General features: G+C 38.4%; 1 protein-coding gene across 1 annotated transcript in view; it reads right to left on the bottom strand.

The window, feature by feature from the left end:
• The window catches only part of MIPEP (mitochondrial intermediate peptidase), a 66074-nt gene that overhangs the window by 22885 nt on the left and 20545 nt on the right, over positions 1-22644 (bottom strand). The window contains exons 11-15 of the mRNA XM_088522250.1: positions 15601-15754; positions 14594-14671; positions 13419-13623; positions 9262-9371; positions 2708-2782 (exon numbers count right to left, since the gene is read on the bottom strand). Of these exons, the coding sequence (XP_088378376.1) occupies positions 2708-2782; positions 9262-9371; positions 13419-13623; positions 14594-14671; positions 15601-15754 (622 nt within the window). The remainder of the gene's footprint in view (positions 1-2707; positions 2783-9261; positions 9372-13418; positions 13624-14593; positions 14672-15600; positions 15755-22644) is intronic.

The following is a 22644-nucleotide window of genomic DNA, read 5'->3' as shown; positions in this document are numbered from 1 at the left end:
GCATGCATGGTGGTTTTTCAGATAGGATTTATTAGTACACTAGTACTTGGTATGTATGTATGTGTACGTGGGCATCTGCAGGTAAAAATACCTATTTATCTTCAATGAATTATTCTACTTTCAAATCAGCATACACAACAATACACACTCCCATGATGGAATGCGTGCACTTTACGAGGCAATCAACCTCTCTGGGACATTTTTGCTGTATTAATAAGCAATTATTTTGCCACTCGTTCTCTTTGGGAATGAGTGTATGCTTCTGCAGGCATTAGCACTGCAATCTCCAAAACCATTCCGTTACAAATAGGAAACGGATAATACTGTTGAGTGCAGCACTGTGGTAACTTGTCGTGGGTTGAGCCCGGTTGAACTTTAATTACAGGAGGGTAATTTGAGGGTAAGCAGCCTGCTGATGGCTGCAGAGCTGCCAAAGCGTGAGGAACCCCCCCGGGGGGCAGCCTGCGAGTACCACCAGCAGAGACAAGATGCTGTGGGATTCCTAGGAGGACAAGGGAGTATTTTCTCATCAGCCCTATAACTAAGGGGTCCAGGGTTGCTCAGGGAGAGACCCCGGCTTCCTCCTGCTCCGCGCTGTCCCTCCCGCCGCGGCCGGGAAGAGACACATTAAGCAGATCCGTGACTAAAAGCCTCTTTGGTATCTAAGGCCATGCAGTCTCCACACTGACAACGAGGACACAAACTGCGACAGGCACACAGCAAATATTTACTAAATGCTAAATCTGTCAGATTGATACAGACACAGAATAAATGAATTTGATGCACATAAAAACACTCAATCATCATTTCAGCAGCTACTAATCTGTACATTGGCAAATTACTCTAAATTAGTTGGCCTCCTGAATAGACATTCAGAGCTAAGCATTCTTAGTATAAAATTTTATTTTGATCCATAAATCCTGTTCCCCAAAAAAACTATACCTAAATTAATCATATTCTTGCCTACATTCTTTCTGAATGATAGAGATTTTCATCTATGTCTACAGGAGAAACTTCTGGACACAGGAATGTGCATTTCAAAATCAGACTTGCAGAGAGGATTCAATTATTTCCATGTCACAGAGGTATAACCAGAGATATAACACTCTGGTTATATCTCTGGTTCACACTGCTTGCACAACCAACACTGGCCAATGACAAGTGCTGCACTCAAAGCATGATTTAAAAATCCATTAAGTCAAACCAATGAAAAATCCGTGCAAATGCTCAAAACAGTGTAACTGTTTTTAGTTAATGGAAGTGACATATACTCTTACAGGGCTATGCTCAAGTGCTCTGATGAGGTTTAAATCATAAAAATTATTGCACGCAGCATACATTTAACTAAGCTGTTTTTAAATCAACTTTAGTTAACCAGTGCAACTCATGTTTGTAGACAGGGTTACAATCTTTTAGGCACCTTTCAAAGAGGAAAACTGCAAACACTTTATCTTTAAAATTTTCTATTTCCACATCTCAAAAATAATGACTACCTTTACAGAGGTAATAGAGTTTTCTCATCTAAACATGATGCCAATTGTAGTAAGAAAATTTAAATGTTTCTGGCTTAAGGGAAAACAAAGAAGAAAAGAAATCACAAAAATCACACAGCAGAAGCTTGTAGTATGCTAAACACAGCCAAACTCCCACTGTAAAAAACATGACTGAATGCTAAGTTTACTGTTCACATTGGAGAATTCCTGCAGCATGCCTTAAAATAAATCCCCATTTTAGACAGCACTGAAATTCCTCTTACTTCTTTTGAAGAAAAGCAAAGCTAGTAGCTTATCTATGGGAATCACAGATCAATCACATTTCTCCACAAAAAAAGAGGCTTTACCGCTCATTACACTGTGAAAGATAAGCCTGAATCACCTGAGTTAAAAAGAGAAGCACAAGGATAGATCTGCTTCTCAACAAATTCATATTAAAAGCACTGTGTTCAAAATGAATATGTCTGATTTTGGATATTTTTGTTACATTTATTTTTATAATCATTTTAAATTTATCAGAATAAGATTTTTTTTTCCTTTTAAAACAAACTGAGATACTAAAGGTTTGGAAGCATATACTAACTTCAAACTAAGAACAAGAATTAACCATTTATTTGAATTGTATGCAGTAGTTAAAATAAAGCAGCAATTAAAGTGCATCAACTGTTCAGTCTTATAGGCCAGTCTCTGCTTTTGACAACACTCTTTTATTAACAGCCTATGGTTTTTGTTCCAGAGCTGCAGAAGACAATGATCTCAAACAACATTCTAGTAAGTAAACCAGTTAGTTTGCTTTTAAGGTGCCCTGCAACTCTTATCTCTGCTATACCGAATAATGTAAAGGTGCATAATATTTACACTACTGCAATGAATTATTCTTAAAAGAGTCTGTGATTTTAATAATTTAAGTCTGTGAATTTAAGAACTCAAACTTCAACTACATTTGGGAATTCTGATAATCCAGTCATTTTCAAGAGGTGCGTTTTTCAAGGTAGATATTTTCATGTACATTTAGGTATTTAGCTTCAAACAGGACAGACTATGTCAAGCAAATTACACATGAAAATGAATGTCAAAGAGAATTCACTTTCCGTAATTTGTATTTAGATAACACATGCTTATATTAAAATATTTTTTCTGGAAAATTATAAGAAATAAAATTATTTTCTCTAAGTTTTGGATATGAGTAGAGACTAGAATACCATAGACCATACCTGGAGTTGCATATCAGCTGCAGCACACACTTTTTTGGACTCACACAGTCTTGACACCATGTTTTTTGGTAGTGGCTTGAATAAAAAACAAACAAAAGAACAAACATATTTAGAATACTTACAAGGTTTGCAAATAGCATGCTTACTACTAAGTCTCAGTGTCATAGTTAAAATGTATTTGACTTTTAAGTGCTTTGCACTGAGGAATTAACAAGGTGGAAGGCAATTTCATCTGCTGCACAAAATATTGAATGTTAAGCTGTTGGCAATAGCTTACATAACAATCCAGATATCATTGCATCTCAGTGTCACTTCTATAGAAAGATTTTCTGCTCCCCTGCATACCCATTAAAACTCTTATGAATGTTTTTTAGAGATAAAGAACAACCAATGGGGCTACCAAAGTTTTCCTAGATCATCCCATCTATTTTCAAAAGCAGATCCTACAGTAATTTTTCCTGATGGTCTTTCAGCATAGGTTAATAAGACTTCCACGGATCTCCATACACCTCCCACTGAGGCCAGCAGGGTTTGTAACTTCGGCTGTGACAGAATCAGACCTTCTGACCTTATCCACATAAAAATGTGGAGACCAACTAAAAAAATATTGACCTTCTGAAATTTCTAACAAAGTTGAATTTATTGCACATTTTCCACATTCCAAATATCCATGCCACCACAGGCCGAAAATGATCAATTCATTAAGCAAACTCCTTTTAACATTCTCTCCAGATCTGTAGAAATACATCCAAAGACTGCTTAATTCCAGATTTTTAAGAATACCTGCATATGACGCTTGACCTTTTATTTCTTGCCAGTGCTTCCTGAAGCCTTTCAATAAATGTTTTTCCTTGTAAGCATATTCCTTTTTGCCAGCTGTTTTATTAACCCAGCATATTAAATTTCATTAAAATGACTGGGTTCTTGCTGAAATATTAAAAAAGAAATTGCAGGTTGTTCAATGTAATACAGATGCTTGGTATTACATAGAACTCCAACAGCATACCTACACTTTTATAGTGTGTTGAAATGTTTAAGAAATAATACAAAGTTTACAGATTCTGATGGCAGAGCCATATGTTTAGATTCCATGCAAATGATACAACTTCAAGACATACCATCTCATGTTCACATAATAAAAGACTAACTGCAAAAGTTATATGTAAGTGAGAAAACTGTTATCAAATAACTCTCTGGAATCTGGAAGCTGAAGCAGAGATAAGAAAAAACTCTCACCTTGCACAGCTGCTTTATGTAGTAACTTGCCAAGTTTGTTACCTCGTTTCCAAGATAAAGGTCAGCTGAGAATAGGAGAAAACAACACCCACCATTTTGCCTTTCACAGATGTGCACAGTTGTTAAATTTCACCAAAAACTGAACCAGTGAACATACAGTCTGGCCTACAGTGTGTTCTTGTCATGTCAGTACTTATCCTTCCCAAAAACAAAAATTCTGTGTCAAGTTACATGATGATTTGGGACCACTAGCGTAGAGTAAATGGGTAATTATTCACTGGAATACAGATGTTACCACTTGACTACTTTGAGGTTCCATACTGGATTTAGTAGTATTTAAAACAGTGGTTAATTATGAAGAAAGGTTGTTAAGGCAAGCAGTAAGACAGCAAGATTTGCAAATGTTAAAATGTATTTTGCTGGGCAGCTCTTTTCCTGGTTCTATGAACATGTTGTGTCTTATCCCCTTACATATGCCATAGGAAACACGTAATTCAATGACTTTTCATTTCATCCTGGAAATAAAGAGCATGTTGGTTTGCCATAACACAGTTTTAGTTGTCATGGGAAAACCCCTTTTTTGTGCAACAAAACCTATAAAATTTTGAACATATTTTGTTGTAAGCACCAAACCTATCAGAAAACATTGACGCTTAAGTTTTCATTACCCAGCAAAGTGGTGCCTTCTGGCTTTGTATTTTGGATACTGAATGGGAATTTTTAAATTGTAACTTTTCACGGTTAAAAATACTGAACATCCAACACCTTGGCAACAGCAAATGTGTTTTATGCAGACAAGAGCATTTCCATCACTAAGGTCAAACCAGTTCTTTCAGCATAATGACCCTGCAATTTTATAGTTCAGCTATATTAAGGAACAGCAAGAGGAGTTAAGTGCACAGGCTTTTAATTGGTACAACAAATAAACAGAACAAAAACCAGTCGAGTCTTTGCTAATGAGCATTTTGGTAGATGACAACACCACAGATCCTCTCCGAGCTGGGAAACCCAAGTGCCCAGGTCCTGGGCACGCAGAGCAGAAAGACTCTGCGATGGGGACGGACTCTGCACAGCCACCCAAGGGCGTCCATCCCACGCAGCTCAAGGAGCTCCCAAAGCAGGTCTAAGGCTCAGTCTGGAGCAAACCATTCCCTACAGACCCTCCTCTCAAGAGAACGTTTTTACTGAGCCTTCTTTTGCCTGTGCTGCACGTAGTTGGGGAAGAGGACTGGAAAAGCAGCCCCGGCATTCAACCATCTCCTCACCTTCTGCTATTAGTGTTTATCATATTCTAAACTGAATTCCTAAGGGGAAACCAGAAATGATCATTAACTATGCTGCTATATTAACAAAAGAGAATGTGCACAGATGCCCAGTTCTCTTTGCACAGGAGATAGCCTAGCATCACTTTCTAGAGACCAATTAAAATGTAGATAATACCAAAAGCCATGAAGAAAATTCGTATCTTTTTTGTAGTCCTATGAATACCGAACAAGTAACACAGACCTACTCTGCCCATACTCTCCACACGAGGTGTGGCGGCAGCACAAGCCACTCACAGCAGAGAACACGCTCATTAATGACACAAGCTCCTCACATAAATGCCAAGTCAAAGGTGGCAACAGCAAATTGCTACTGCTCTAATCCCTGTACTCACAGATTAGTTGCACAGATTAGTCCCTGTACTGCACCAGGTTAGTTGTAGTTGCCTTGAAGATCAAACCCTATTGTTTGAGCAGATAAAAACCGACAGGAAATTACTCCTATGACAATATCTATCGGCAAAGAAAAGCACAGGAGAAGGATATAAATGTTGCATTTGTATAAATCAAACAGGGTTAATGATTTGGATCACAAATCATGCTGTGATCTCAATTTACAAACCAGAATTTGACACCAGAGAAACAACGCCAAATATTAGTTTCAGATGAAAGAATGACGAAGAGGAGATCACTTCCCAGAGAACTTTCAGGATTTTAAAACTGAAGACTTCAGGGAACAAAAAATAAGACTGTGGAGGGTCTTTTCAAAGACTGACACTCAACAAAGTTTGTATCTGTATGCCTGACACAGAGACAAACTAAGGTCTTGAATGTACTGTGGAAGGGGTAATCTTTCAGGGAACAGAGACCATTTCTTGAACTCTGTTAGTATCTAATGTAGATTCTTAATAAGCAGCCTAATGGAGGAAAAAACGCAGTTTTTTTTTTTTTTAATCCTGAAGGATGAATTATCTGATAAAACCAGAATCAAACCGTCATCTTCTTTCCTATAGAAAGACTTTATAATGCTTTTGCTAAAATGACTTTAATTGAATAACCATTCCATTTTGTTAAATTTAAATACTGCATTCTTTAGTTTGGATTCTTCTTTTCCCTCCTTTCATGTTAAGTAACTCTAAGATCTTGGCGTGAATATTTCAGCATGTTTGCCACGGTGGCTAAAAGAACAGAATTCCCTGTGTTCCAGATTCCCAAGGCATGCTTAACTCTTTACGGCTGTGCAGCAATAATGCTGTTCACTATCTGTGGGTTTATTCTTATAATCACGATAATACAATGCTGCCTTTGTAATTCCATCTCTGTGAAAAATGAAGTAAGTTCAAATTTGAACAGCTGAATTACTGGCCTTTGTTCAAGGGAGCCTTCAAAAGACACTCCAGCTTAAAATGACTTAACTCACCAGATCTCCCACATACCCAAGCATTTTAACAAACAGAATTAAGCAAACAAACACTGTGCTGGAACGGCTCACATCCACCACACTGTCTGCTTAACATTGTTACAAGCTCATTTTGGTATGTCTCGACTTCATGAGCTTACCTGAGCAATTTAACTTGAGTAACTAATTAACACAGTCCTCTCTGATTCTTTTTAGCTCATGGATTTTCTGTTTTGGGTTATGATGAAATGAAAAAACAGGCTTGCTCCTTTCTTGGAACAAAATCCTCTTTTGCTGACTAGCTTTCTGAATTAAATTTACCAGACCTGTTCCTTTGGGCAGATGACCTTGAAAGCTCTTGAGTTCCTCAGTACTCACAGCAGAACAGAAAGCAGGGATAGACGTTCTATCAGCTTCAACATTTTTGATTCAGACCCTTATCATCCACACCTATATGCATAATACATTCCCATCCTGGAAAACCTGCCCATAGCATCTTCTTCTTTTCTTCCCTGCAATGTTGCTCCAAGTTTTTAACAGTTCATATGTTTCAGCAAACACAAACATCACCCCTTTCCCCGTCCTCTTCCCATAAACAAAAGCCAGGGCTGTAGCTCAGGGCCAGTTCTTGTACAATTGACTTTTATGGCATCAGCCATCGGAAACTGAGACTACTCCCCAAAGTTTTACTGACATAATTATGTTTAGTAGGCGTGTTAAAATCACACCACCTAACTTAACACTTCCATGCAAAAACCACAGCAGATGTAATAATGCCAAAAAAATACTTTTTCAAACTACCTGGGCTGCCTCCTCAACAAGAAGTTAGGTCAATAAAAAAGTAACTCTTTCTGTCTACCTCTAGCAAATCTCTGTTAGTATGGTTATTGCAGGAAAGATTCCTCTTGCACAGAAAAACTCAGTGTCTTTATTCATAAGAGGAAACTTAGTAGAAGCTCTCATATGGAATAAAATTTTGATTAAATGTCTTCCAAATTTCACATTTTAACCATTTTTCACCCAGCTTCCTTACTGCTCCTTTAAGAGGACAAAGGAACTTATTTTTCCTTTCAAAAGCGCTAAAAACTGGAGAAGAAAACGTTGTTTACACTTTCTATATGCATACCAAAAAATGATTCAGGGAACAAACTGAAAACATAAGCCCCAAATGGATTTTTGCGAAGTCTTAAAGGTAATTAAGTTGGAATTTACTATTCCAAGTACTTTACAACCTAAATACCTCTACACACAATGAATGAAAGTAATTGATGTAACAATAAAAATTTCATAAACAGAAAAGAAGGCTTAAATCTACTTGCACTTAGATCGCAGATACAGAAATTCTTAAAACTGGCTTAGATCAATCAACATAAGCAAAAGTGGATTTATACATGCTAGATAATGATTTAAAAATACACTATAAATTCTTAGGGGAAAAAAAAAGGGAATTAAAAGGAAACAGTCTAAAACCCTCAAGCGCCACACAGTAGTTTCAGGCTCTCTTCCTAATCTTCCAGCATAATCCATTCTTGTCCCTCTTCAAGATTGAATTTCTACACTAAAGCTCATTCAATAAAAAGCCAAGATTTCACCACCAATAAACAAAAGAAATTTTTTAAAAGTGCCAAATGGGACACAGTGCCTGGTTCTTAGGTTTTGCACTGTAACAAAACATAGTTTAGATTTGTTAAGCCACTTTGAAGACACAAAGCCATAAATAATGTTGCACAAATCTTTTTCAGATGTTTTACTCAAGCTCGTTCTTTGAATTCATATGCAAGCAGTTTAACGTTTAAACACTGTATGAACTTTATAGAAAATACAGAAAGTATTTTAATGCACAGGTTCAAAATTAGAAATGATGAACACTCCCGAACTGAGTATTTGTAACTCCCAGTTTTCCAGCAGACTTTCCTACTGCTCTGCAAGATTGATTGCTCTGCAAGAAAGCAGCTCTATAGGGCAAATTTCTCCAATAACATCTATAAAAGTAGAAGTTATGCAAATGATTTTTCTAACTAACTGGACAGTTACAGCAGAGACAAACATAATTCCACTTTCATAGTATTAAAATATGATGAATGTTTAGTACTGGATAAAAGGCTTACAGGAAGTGTAAGATTATGCATTTTAAAGAACTTTCTCGTTTAAAGAAAGAGCTTTCTTGTTCTCACATTGATCTGCAGTCTGTTCTTCAGTCACTGCAAGATCTGAGCACTTTGAAATGTGCCTCTTTTTTTTTAAACATTGCAGATCATTATCAAACATATCATCCATGATTTGGTGCCTATGCTTTGCTTTAGGACATTTTTTGCATAGTTTGACACTGAATTACTATCTTTGTCAGTTTTTGTCTATTTAGTTAAACATTTCACATGACATAATTTACAGAACAGTTGTTCACCTACTGGACTAAATTTTGGTTGACGAAGAAAGAAATGTTGAAACTCAGAACTTCATATTTTAAGGAGCAGATATTCTTTTACAGATTATGTTTATCTTTTCTGCAATGACAGTAGTAACATTTTTTCTGAATAATTAAAATTACGTATATCCCTAACTTCAAGCATTACCAACAATTAACACATGAAAATTAGATTTTTTTCTTGAATAACTTTAATACTATTTTCAATACTTTACATCTTAATACTCCTTACCTGACCAGTTTTATAATGCCTTGCAAACTGGTTAACTACTCGATAGTCATTTGCAAAGTACTCCATTAGAATTGAGGGAACTTCAGCAAAATCAGTTGGACATCTGGTTCCTAAAGGTAGGATAATTGAACATATTAACATATAGTCATATTTCCATTAAGAGAAATAGTTAACTCTTCCCAAAGGGTTTTGCAACTTTCAGTTTGGACTTTTGGTGAACTGTAATGTTCTTTCATTTATTAAGTCAATATTTTATTTCCATAGCATTATTGTACATATTGCCAGAAAAGCTTCATTATAATCCTACACATTTTATTATAAATCACAAAGTAAAACAAAGTATTTGAACAGCTGGGTGAAGCACCTTATAAAGCTCCGGATCACACCCTTTTTTAAACTAAACCAGACTGTGGCCAAACTGGCCCTACATGAAACACCAAATCTCTTTAGCTGTCCTAAATCTAAATCAAACTGCAATGTAAATAAAACTCTGCCTTAATGCCATTCACAATAACCATTTTTACCTTCCATCTGTTTGCAGAGCTTACTTATGCTTCATATTAACATCACTTTACAATACAAAGTCAGTCATCCAAAGAAAACTCCTGCAGACTCAAGAGAAGTTCTAAGTGCAATGAAGTAGCATTTTGCAGACAGTATTTTCAAAAAAGCACTCTCAAAAACCTTTATTCTTTTCTTGACCAGCACTTTCCATGTCTCAGTAACTTTCATTAGGTAACCCATGACCAAATCTAAGCTGCATTTCTAATTTCTATATAAGTTTAAGGATGAACAAAGCTGTCGTTTTAATAACAGAGATCTATTGGATTGTCACCTCTGCTCCTTTCTAGAACTAGACAGGAGACAACATCAACATTTAAAAACTGTTTTAAATGAAATTATGTTTTTTGCTTCTACTATTTGTGAAAATCATTTCTTTGAATTTAAAAATCTTTCTCTTAATTTTTAATCTTATTTCATAATCTATTTGTAATCAATTTTTCAAACCAATGCTACACTGTAGTATTAACACCACCTTCCCAATTATTTATCTCCTAAAATGGGAAAAATCCTTTTCTCTCTCGAACATCATTTCCTAAGGTAAAATAATAGATCAAAAGAAAAGCAAAATAAAGTCCCAAAGCCTGTTTGTTGTCCTGTAGGTCTTCTATGCACCTGCTTCAGGTGGAATTCACCTTGAGCCCAGAAATACAAACGGTTTCAGCAGCATCTTTCTTAACCATACTAATACTTATTATCCCTAATAAAAATACCTCTGATTCGGTCTCAGATCTTCCCTTCTTTCACAGTCACCAAAGATCAGCTATTTATACCTTTGCATTAACACACAAAACTTTTTCTGTTCTTCCACCACTACTAAATGATGAGCTTCATTTGACAGCAGGAATTGTGTGTTCCTTGGCTGCATCATCTGCATTATGCAATTCTGAGTCGCATTTTTTTTTCTAACACTTCAGTATTCAGCCATCCGATTCTTCTTGTACAACCATGCCTTTACATTTCATTAGTGCATTTTTCTCTTTTGATGGAAAAATGTTAATGAAAACCTAAATCAACGCTGGTCCCAAGAGGCACGCCTGCAGTGCCTCACTGGTACCTCTCTAGCCATGATACTTTCCCAGTTGCCCTTATTAAAGGAGAATAATAAAAAGTAATAAATAAAATACTATATTAATAAAAAAAATCTTTTATCAACCATTAGAAAGACTTCTGAAAACTATCCTGCCTTAAAATCAGAAAGGTAAAAGTTCAGACAGTTACCTGGGATAAGCTATTCCTCCTGTAAAACAAACGTAGCTATCCTCTATTGTACTGTAAATTAAAACTGAACCCAGGCCAAAAAGAAAAAACAAGCCTAAGAATCTTTTTTTCTTTACATAGGAATTCAGTAAGAAAACAATATATTTGTATAATAAAATGAAAGATTAGCAGAAGAAGATGCATATAAATTTCATAAATTTCCTATATCCACTATCATCCTAGTTTTGCCTAGTGTTAGCATAATTGATTCCTGAATATTCCTGCATGGAATCAAAAGAAATGGGGGGAGGGCAGAAGAGCAAGGAGTTTGTCAAACATTCAGTTCCTCACAACTGGAATTTAACATTTTTTTTGTCTCACAATAGCCTGTAATCACCTGATTTCCACACTTTGCTATGCTAGTGCCTAAGGAGAGCAGATGGCCGCTAACAGACATGTCTGGGATGAGCCGTTTGATTATCACACATTCCAAACTGTAAAAAAAAAAAATGTTCTTTGGAGAAACACACGACTGGCCTCTGATGCTGCTTTTGCAACACTAGATCAGGACTGAAATCCCCTAGGAAGCAAGGCAGCCTGCAGTTAAGGCAATGCTGAAACCATACATAAGGGCTCCTGGAATGTCTGAGCCTCAAAATCAGCAATTTCCTCCCCCTTCAAAACCTTCTGGCACGCATACGCATACGATACTCTCACCACACCAGCAGAACCCCCACTAAAGCAGTTACTTTGGGGATATAAGTACCAAGAATGCCCTGGAGATCAAGAGGAGGGAGGCCATATGTGAGAAAGGGCTGGGAGGGAGCAGTTAAATAGCTCAAGGTCTGAGTCCTAACTCAGATCTTGCACTGAAAGAGCATATACAGTGTTTATTTGATTTAAGAATGTCCAGTAGTAACACATATATACAGAAATAGGCTTATTTTAATATTAAGTGGAAGACTTAAGAAATATTCTTTGGTGGGTTTTTTGTGTGCAATGTATCTATTGGTAACAAGTCTCTCTAACATGGATCCTCCTTATTACCATCAGTGCAGTGCAAAAGGGGCATAACAAAAAGCCGTCCCTCACACAAGGGAGTTATTATTTCATTTGAGGGTTTTTTTAAAAAATTTTGTTAATAAATAAGTAAATAAATTCCTTTTCTGATCATTTCATTTTGAGCTCACAACCACATAAGAAGACATGCCATGCTGTCTAAGAAAAGTAGCCTGCAAAGAAGCTTTAAGCTGGACACAGCTCTGACCCATTTGGCACATTAACGCAGAACAAGGCCAGGGCAGCCTGCTCACCAATACATAGATTGCCATTGCTTGAGAATCCCAGGACGGCTGAGGTTGGAAGGGACCTCTAGAGATCACCTAGTCCAACCCCCTGCTCCAGCAGGGACACCTAGAGCACGTGGCACAGGGTGGCATCCAGGCGGCTTTGCAAGATCTCCAGAGAAGGAGACTCCACAGCCTCTCTGGGGCTCTGTCACGCTCGCAGGAAAGAAGTTCTTCTTCACATGGAGATGGAACTTCCTGGGTTGCAAACTGTACCCATTACCCCTTGTCCTGTTACTGGCCATCACTGAGAAGACTTTGGCCCCATCCTCCCTACATTCTCCCCTCAGGTACTTATACATATTGATCAGATCCTCTCAGTCTTCTCGTCTCCAGGCTGAACAGGCCCAGCTTGCTTAGTCTTTACTCATATGATAGATGCTCCAGTCCCCAGAAGAATGATGAAATGAAAAATGACAGCCTTGTTTTTGTGTGCCTCTGCCTAGCTCTGACTGCATATTCGTCCATGTTCACCTGCCTATGACAAGAAGGTCCACCAGTTAATCATACTTGCAGATAAAGTAAATGCCTAATTTATGAGCTTGTTTTAATCAGAATCAGCTAGAAAGGCCTGGTGTTACAGAGCCTGAGTACTGCCCAGGTGCACCCTTTAAGAAAATGAATTTATTAACTTTTCTTAGTTAGATTTTTAAAATCATTTCCAACCCAGGATTCACTGTGGTTTTACGCTGGGTACAAATTTAGCTCAATTTATTTTCAGCCCTTCCATTATTCCATTATTATAAACTGCCATGTACTAAACTTACAAGATAGTATTTAACATGACTAGATAAAAAGATTAGTTGTGCAGAAAGAAGAAATACAAAAGCCAATTTTTTATCAGGGGAGGAAGATAGTCAAATGCTGCTTTTTTGTTTTTTAGGTAGTATTTGGGAATCTGATACTGTAATTTTCCAAGTCAGTAAAGATGTAGAATTATCATCATGACTCTATCATGTCTGGTTAATAATTTTTAAAAATGTCTCCTCCTTTCATAAATTAAAAGTTTAACTAAAACAACAAAGAAAATCAGTATTCTAAGGTCCTTACCAGTGACATGTTGGTACCGGGTTCGGCCCAGCATAGAATGCATAGCGTGTCCCATTTCATGGAAGAGATTCTCCATCATGCCAGGACTGAGCAGTGTTGGTGCATTCCTCGTTGAATGGGGCAGACTAAGCATGAGAACAACTACAGGCAGCTGGTATTCTCCATCTTCCCTCAGCCTGCCTCCTCGAACTGTGAAGTGACAATCCTTTTGAAGGTAGAAAGCAAACAGATGGGTGACCCACATCACTATATGCACAACACCAAAGCAATGGTGACAGTATTAAATCAAACCTAAATAGATACTCAGTTACACAAGTTAATTCAGTTAACAGTAATGTTCAATAGCAAAAGAGAAGCTTGAATTAAAATCTTTATAATTTTTCTTCAACTCTATTACTTGTTTCATATTTGTAAGCAAACTACTTTAATCATAGAATCATAGAATCATTAAGGTTGGAAGGGACCTTTAGAGATCATCTAGTCCAACCTCCCTGCACACACAGGGACACCTACAGCATGTGGCACAATCCATCACAAAAAGACTGCTTCTTTTAGAAAATTAAGTTTAGAGATTTTTACAAGTATCAAAACTCCATTTTTCTAAAATAGAGTTTCTAAAATTCTAGTACCAATAGTTACTAGTAGTAATTTGCATATATTTCCAGAGAGAAGGGTCTGTTGTATTGCATTATACAGTTGATATATTGGCATTAAAGTGAGTGAGTGGGGGAAAGGAGTGAGCAAGAGAGTGAGCATAAACAGTTGGAAACATCTATGGTTTGAGAATAATTTTGAATAAGACCTAGTTTTCACATGGAGTTTTCACCTGAAGCTGGAGGGCATTAAGTATCAAATTGTTTTTACTCCTAGGTGGCAGGCCAGAAAATTAGTTTATAAACTTAACACTTCTCTAAACAAAACTATATGAGATTTCACAGTGTCTACCATTTTGTAATACAAACAGTTTGAGTTCAGCCTACCAGGTGATGCTTTCAAAATGAAGAGTTATTCACAAAAACCATTTACCTAAAATTACATTTGAAGTTACAGTCTTTTCATATCTAAAATTGTTTAAATTATACCTAGACATCTCCTAAACTTATGCTGAATACATACAGCCCTAACACTGCAGTCATTATTCATGTACAACTCTGAAAACAGATCACAGATATTACCTGATGTGGCTTATCAGGTCGTTGAAAGAAGTCACAATAGATGTACCCTAATAGACCTTCATTTTCATGAACAACAGCCTGAAAAAAGGATATTTTTTCCACAGTAAAAGCACTGATTTGTAACTAGGAATGTTATTCAAATTCAAAGATTTATAACACGTATATGACAAATAATCCAGAAATGATTCTAATGTAAAATCTGTTGCTTATTTTAGTTGAAAAAATAAATACACAGGACTCAGATCCTGTCCTTCAAACTGCAGCCATTCCTACATCTCATACAAAACTGACTACTGTCAAAGACTAGTAAAATAAACACTGTCCATAGTCCCTAAATAACTTCTCAAAAGTCAAGAGTGACAACAGTTAATTTACCATAGAATTAAAAAATAAGAAAAGTAAGCAGTAACTATGTATTGGCCCGTAGGACATAAAGAATAGTAGCTTTCACTGGAGACAATGGTGGAGAATACAAAGAGGGAAGACAAGAGATGAATCTGGGAACTGATGAGTAAATAATTGCCTTTTTCTTTTTCTACCCTCCCCTAAAAAGAGGGCAGAAAATAAGCAAAAAATAATCAGTGGTAAAGATGACACATAGAATAGCAAAGAAAGAAAAGATAGATCACAGTTAAGATACATACCTATAATATTCCAGTCATCTATAGCCATTACAAGTTAGAACTAAAAGGGCTGATTCAGAAAAGCCAGGTGAAAAGCACAACAATAATCTCTCAAAATAAACTGATCCCGATTTACACATCCTTTAAACAGAGCCATATTTTAAACGCCATTAAATGCCAAACATATAAAGGGACTTTAAGAGTATGAAGCCCTTGAGGCCTCACTTCAACTAAAATGAGACAACTAGTGTGCATTTTGAAATCCCAGGCATAGGTGCTCAAATAATTTAAAAGCAAAATCCGACTCACAGCTCTTAGAGGGGGCAAACAAACGTGCCCAACCTTCCCTTTGCCACTTCTGACGCCGGGAGCAGGAACGCTTACCAGCTTGCGAACATCTTCAGACCAAACCTCTCCTGCCCGGGTTTGCTCGGCATAAAGGGAGATTCCGAGGAGCCGACTGAACAAGGCGTTCAAACCTTCCATGCACGCCCCAAGGGAGAAGAAGGGACAATACAAACCAGGATCAATGTTATACCTAAGAAAATAAAAGAATCCCAAACCAGTCAGTTTAGCTATGTATAGGCACAAATTACATCTCTATGGACTGTTTGTATTCACCACTACCAAGTGGTAAGATGTGGCAAAAAAGCCCTGAAGATCCTCTCAAGGCCTTATTGAGGCCTTTGTTTTTCAAATAGCGAAACTAATTTGTAGTCCAGGTATGGCCCTGCACCAAATAACAGTTACTTTTTTATTTTTAGATGCCAAATTCAGAAGATGGTGACTAATTTTCAGAGAACATGGAGAATGTAGAGCGCGCAGCTCAACCCAGGAGCAGTGTGGGTGGCCAAGCTGTAGCTGCTGACCCACAGGAGGCCACTGACCCTCAACTGCCCGTTACATGGCTATGCCACATGACTGAAATAAAAACACGTGTCTGCTTTGGCTGCTTTGTAAATCAAGTCCCAAGTTAGGGGAGGCAACCAGCCCCTGGTAGCTGCTGACCTTGCAGTCTTGTCCTTCACTGGGGCAATAGGACTACCGGGGAGACACTATCACCTCACGGATCATGCCTCAAGCTCCTGGGACTTTCTGAACCATATACACAGTATCCTGGCTTTAAGCCAGGCTAAGATTTTAGTATGTGACTCATAGTTCAAAGGTGACCAAGCTTCTGAGCATAACATGAAACAGCGAAATGTTTTCAAGCCAGCATAGCACAGATAATGCATATCAGGAGGAGGACATCACATACTTACATGCACACACAAGAAATGAGTTTAAAAAAAAAAAAAGGCAATTACAAAAGTAATTCAGGCATGTATGCGGCCTCTACTCAGGCTTAAGCTTCCTGAGACTGTCCTGAAAAATCAAACACGACAAGAGTGCCAAACAGATAAATGCTGGGGAAAGTCTGTGCATACCCAAGCTGGCCATGGCTTTGCAATTCTGTGGCAACTGGCAAAACCCGAAGCACAATCTGCTTGTACTTTGTGCATGTACCCCAAATGACAAAAATGATCTTGCTCTCTTAGTTCCCATACAAACTTTGAAAAGGAGTGTTAGGTTTTGTGGGGGTTCAGCATAAAACTGTTCTCCTAATTGTCGGAGATGACAGCCCCTGCTGTTTTCCCTTCCTCCTTCATACTCTTGTGCTTTGCTTTTTAATGGCAGAGTAACTACTCACTGACATTTAAACACGCATGAGCTAAACTACAACGGCTGAACATCAAACACTAGAACCTCACTATTTTAAGGCCTGTGATCAAAAGGCTTCGAGACAAGTTGTGAAAGAGCTGGCGAGTCCCTCGACACTTTCTCCCCCATCCTTCCTGCCTTTCCACCCCCGTGCACAAAAGGAAAGGCCCCCAAACTAAGTCGACTTGGAATTCTGCATTTTGGCAAAACACTGCTTACAAACGCAGTTACAATTCACCACACAACTTCACTAAACTGTGATGCACAGCAGGGTAGGATTAGTTCCCTAAGCCACTGCACCTGTTCTTGAACATTTCATTGTATTTTGCTTTATTTTTCTATTACCCTTCATCCCATTTCCAGTGTATGCACTGCCAGCCTCCTGCAACTGCTATGTCAACGTTGGTTGAAAACTGCAGGTATGTTCAGCTCCAGCATCTTGCATATTTTCACAGCACAGATGCAAGAAGCCAGAGATTGATTAAATGAATTCTATTTTTCATTTTATCTGAACGCAAAAAACAAACCACTCTCTGACTCTACCATACTGACATTACTATCAATATTTCTTCAAGATGAGTTGCGACACTCGAATTTGTACTCTGCACACTGCAATAAAACTTATTTTCTTCCTTACCCAACCAGAAGAACAAAACTAAACATGCTAAAAGTCATTTTAAACTATATTACATAAAAAGACTGCAAACAAAACTCTTAAAGAAAGCAGAATACAAGAGTTAATTTTCCTGTAATAAGCCATAGAAATTTTGAGTACAAAGGATACTGGTGTCTCTCTACATGCACAGCCCCCTAGAAGTACAAAATTACAGAGTATGTGCTGAATATCCTGAGATGTTTAAGTCAGGAATTCCCAGGCAGTGCTGCTCCTCCAGCAGCAGCATTGTCGCAAATTGTAGCAAATGAATCTCAGTATTTACAGCCAAATCCTCTTCAGAAAGTTTCTATGAAAATATAAAAACACCTCTAAGTGCTTCACTCCTCCTGCTTATCAAACTGACTGCAGTCTCCCTGCTTTCCTGGTTACAGACTGTAAGGTCTGTTAAAATTATTCTCTCAATAAAATAAGAAAATCCCATCTTCCAGTGACAAGTCATTGTAAGAACCTCCATAATAGTTCATGACTGATTTTTCCACATAATTTTAAAATCTTAAACTACTATCTCACATGCTACTATGAATATTAGGCCAAGTCTCCCATTTATAATTTGAATAATTGCTTCTTTAACTAAAGATTGACCATAAATTAAAAACTCACTATAGAAGTACTACCTGAACAAAAGATTACAGTATGCACACACCTCCAAGGTGCTTATCCTTGCATAAAAAAAAAGACACAGTATTTATTTCAAATTAAATTATGGCAAAAATTATATGATAATACGGTACTGAGCTGAATCTCCACAGAGCCATTTCAGATGGCAAGGATTTGTGTGCCCTGCTCTGTTTCAGCCCTGTTGGTCCCTGCTGGTTCCGGTGCAGTGACTCAGTTCTGCTCTATGAGCTCTGGGGATCTGAGCTCTGGGGTGCAGCCCAAGGCCAGGCCCGGCTCTGCATTTGCATCATACAACACGTGCAAGCTCAAGCCCCATCCAGACCTAGGGAAGCAACACGGATGTACTCGAGGGGTTCCATGGGGAGCAGATCTGCCTCCTCAAGGGCTCTTTGTAGAGACTGGTTTAATCAACCCAGATGGAACTGGACCGATGCCGTGCAAGGTCCATCTGGCGTCTTCAGATCCCCCTCCCGCAAACAACCCCTATCACCAAGGGTTTCCACCACGTAAAATATTCCAGCCTCCTCTCTCCTGCCACTTCCTCCCTGTGGGCTGGGGGAAGAGAGCTGCTGTATTAGATATGGTGAGAAAGATGCCATCTGGCACCCTCCTACAAACACGCACTTGAGCAGGGCAAACCACAGCTCTGCCGGCAGCTCGCAGGCACAGCAGACCTCCCATTTCCACAGCTCCAGGAAATTAAAACGTGTAATTCCTACCAGTGATTTCAGCTGCCAGAGCGGGAAACTACGGCATGAATATGGTAAGAAAATCAAGAACAGCACCCTTGGAAAGAATGCATGAAATTAAGCAGGAACCAAGAAAAACTCGAGAGAGAATGGCAATATCATGAGAGACTAGACTGCTCCGAATTTTCTGAGAGGTGACACGGAGCCAGGACCAAGACCGCGTAACTGCGACATGAGATATTTCAGCTATATCAGAGGAGAACAGTGCGTTCCATCCTAACTGCAAAGGATTCCCACATGCAACTGAAATATTGCATTAACATATTTGCCAGCGGAGGGAAGAAGAGACTCAGACTACTTTATGTTTCACCTTATTTCTGTTAAAGCAATTCTAGGTAATACCCAACAGCAGATACATGCCAGCAGGAGACATTTCTTCTAGAGGCATTTCTTCATAGGAAAGAACAGCTGGAATATTATAGAGAGATAAATAAATGCCACTATTTTCCACATTTCCAGCACTTCTGAAGGTGTGAATTGTCCCAGTGAACTTACCCATTTACAAAGAGGGTGAGGAAAAGGCTTTGCTGTCAGTACTTTGTAATAAACTCTAGCTCTCCAATTTGGGAGAAAAATCAGTCTGTCATAGTTCTGTCTTTTGGAAAAACAGAATCCTTATCCACCCATACATGAAAATAGCTGTAACAGATGGAAATAACTGTAACAGAAGAGTCTACACTGGTCTGAAGCAGACTCCCTAGGAGAAAGAGCCCCTGCTACAGCTAATGTTTTAGATGTCACAATCTATCATTTAGAGTATAAAGAGGTCTTGGTTAAAAAACTCCTTAATACCAACACAGAATTAATGTCAGTCACGTCTGGTAGAACAAACTTCTTGCATATCTAATGAAAGATTCATGTTAATAACCCTCTTGCCACCAAAACTGCCAAAGCTTCTGAGAAACAACATTTTAGGTAGAGAACACAACATACACAACAATTTCTGATCCTGGTCTCACTTATTTCTGTACGAATCAATCAGTAAACAACGATCAAAGATGTGGATGCTGAAAATCCTCAAACAGTATTAGGGACACCAGTCTGATATTTAAATTACTTCTGGACAACCCTGAGAGCAGTCAGCTACCCTGACAGCAGCTGGGCTATCTGGCATCAAAAGCTTTATTTATTTATTTAATTATTTTGCCATTGCAATGTCATAGGTGTCGGGCAAAAAGTGGCTAAGACATTACTGTGCCGTGCATTAAGACAGTAATAATTGCTAAGGTACTTTAAAATGAGTATTGAGTGCTGAAACAAATCTACTGTGCTAGGAACTGGATCTCTTCAAAAATCTGCTTTCAACACCCACCTGTATCAACCATTAACCCTTTTAGACACCAAAACAGAGTTTTAATCCAAAACTTATTCATTCAGTTCTGTTTCATATATGAAATCTCTCTTACTTAATTGAGTAAGATCAGCTATAACTGAAGAAAGCCTTACCCCAAACTTGCATTGATTCCAGGAAAACTTTTGCTTTGAGCTTATTCTGAAATAGAAATTAGCCAAAGCCTCAGCTATCTGCAACTGATATCATATAACCAGAAATTTATTTCCCTGAATAATTATAGTGGCATTAATAGATGATCTTGCCTTTCAGCGGGAAGACCAAGTATTTGACTTACCCTTTTCTGAGCCCCTACCCTCAAAATCGAATGCTACTGACTATAGAATGAACAACGTAGCACTAAATAATTTTGGAGGACAATGGGAAAAAAGAGAAGAAATTTATTTAAAAGACTGGAATCCTTCCACAAAAGGATATTCAATGAGCAAAACAGACGACCTCACAATCTTCCTCAGACTTCTGCAAAACTGCAGTTTGGCTGGAGGGTGTGGGCAGAAAAGTATTTGGAAGAGCTTGTGGACCCACTACATGCTCCCTTATTTAAGGTCCTTTCTTGATTCCAGGCAGGACAGTAGCAGCTGCAACACTTCCAGATGACAGGAAAACCATCTGTTTGCTAACAAACGACTACCTAAGCTCAGTGATTCACAGCGTCGTCACCTAAGCAAGAACACGGCATATCCCAGGCACATTGTTGCAGCGTTTAAATTCCTGCTGACCTAGAACACTGCAGCACAACTACTTGGCAGCAAGGCAAAGAGACCGCGATAGCAGGCCAAACTTCTCTTCCCTCAGAGGCTCTGAATGAAATTTCTAACCCAGCTCAAGAGTCTCAGATTTTATCTCAAAAATGCTCTGTGACCAAGCCCAGGTTTTCTAACGGAACACATAAAACTCATTACAAAGCCTTTTATCAATACACCCTTTCAGCACTTTAAAATGCTCTGTAACAAAGATAGAGCTTGTCTGTGTAGAATGCGGAGCCTTTTTGAGGACCAATCCAAGGCCGTAAAATAAGTTTCTCCCGAAGCTAAAAGGGAAACACAAAGTTCATCGCGGTCTATCTTGGGTATATGGCACGTCTTTGATTATTTTGTTTCAAATATGAAACCAAGTGTTTTTGAAAATGCACACAAAAGCCTGCCAACAAAACTCCACCAGAACAAGGCATTCCACTGCACATATTTCTTGAGAGGATGAAAGAACATAAAAATAGTAATGAATACTGACACAGAGCAAAATCCTGCATAAGATAGAACACAGTTGCAAAAGTATTTCAGTTTAGATTGCACAACAACTATTCACTCATCATAGCAAGGCAATTTTCATAATCTACATATCAGTAACTGCTGATGACCCTGCTGAGCATCTTTCTATATCAGATGTTAAAAGAGCATTCTGAAAGTCACCACTCTGAGAATCATTTTATGCAAAATTTTCAAGCTGTTATCAGCTGTGGACTCAATGGTCTAGCTTTGTTCCTTGTACTTAAAACAAGTAGTTAATGTAAAATTTGAAAAAAACTGCAAGAAGCAGATGCTTTAATATAAACACATTCTTTCTGGTCACTCTTTGGCAAGCTGCCTCTAGATTTATTCAGCCAAGCTACATTTTTTTTTTTTTTATCTCCAGCAGGAAATGCATCCAAGCATTTTGGGAAAGAAATCAGAACGAAAGTTATCAGGGCCAAAAGTGAACTAAACTAACAGGCATTTTGCTAGCAGTAAAGTTTCTGCTAAGGGTTATTGCTACTAGCAAGAAAGGTTAATGGTCTGAAGACAGACAGCTAAAATCTATGTTGGAAAGCAGCAAACAATTTGAGTGCCATTTGGCAGCAAAACCATAGTCAACTGCCTTGCGTTTCCTTATATGCTGTAATTTGCAGCTTGTTTACACCAGCTGAAAAGACAGGCCGAATTCAGTGGGGAGCTCGGTGTGTACGGATCACTAACATCAGAACAGATAACAGGCGGGTGTAAAGCTCCCAAATCCATGGAAGCAGTTGCAGTACTTCCTAAGCAAGAAAGAGAAAGGAACCAGATCAGTCCAGCAAGCAGGAGCAAGAATCAACCGCCCTGTTTGCATGTCACATCACCAAGAGGGTGAGCTCTTAAACCCAGTAAGGTTATTCAGAGAGCTAAAACAGGCACCACGGGCGTGCATGTCCCTGGGGAAACGCAGGTGCTGGTACCATGTAACCTGCATGTGTAGCACAGTGCTCAGAGCAGAAGGTCAAGCTTGGCGATGTCTGTGCTCTTGCTTCTCTCTGGAACTTCTGCTTCCCTGACTGGACTGCATGGCACAGACCCAAATCCCAAGAGGATGAAGGTGAG

The sequence above is a fragment of the Tinamus guttatus genome, unplaced genomic scaffold (assembly GCF_059628265.1).
Source record: "Tinamus guttatus ecotype Peru unplaced genomic scaffold, ASM5962826v1 Tinamus_guttatus_pri_ptg000150l, whole genome shotgun sequence".
NCBI classification, from domain to species: Eukaryota; Metazoa; Chordata; class Aves; order Tinamiformes; family Tinamidae; genus Tinamus; species Tinamus guttatus.
Note: the sequence above shows the minus strand (reverse complement) of the source record. Positions and strands in the feature narration are given on the sequence as shown.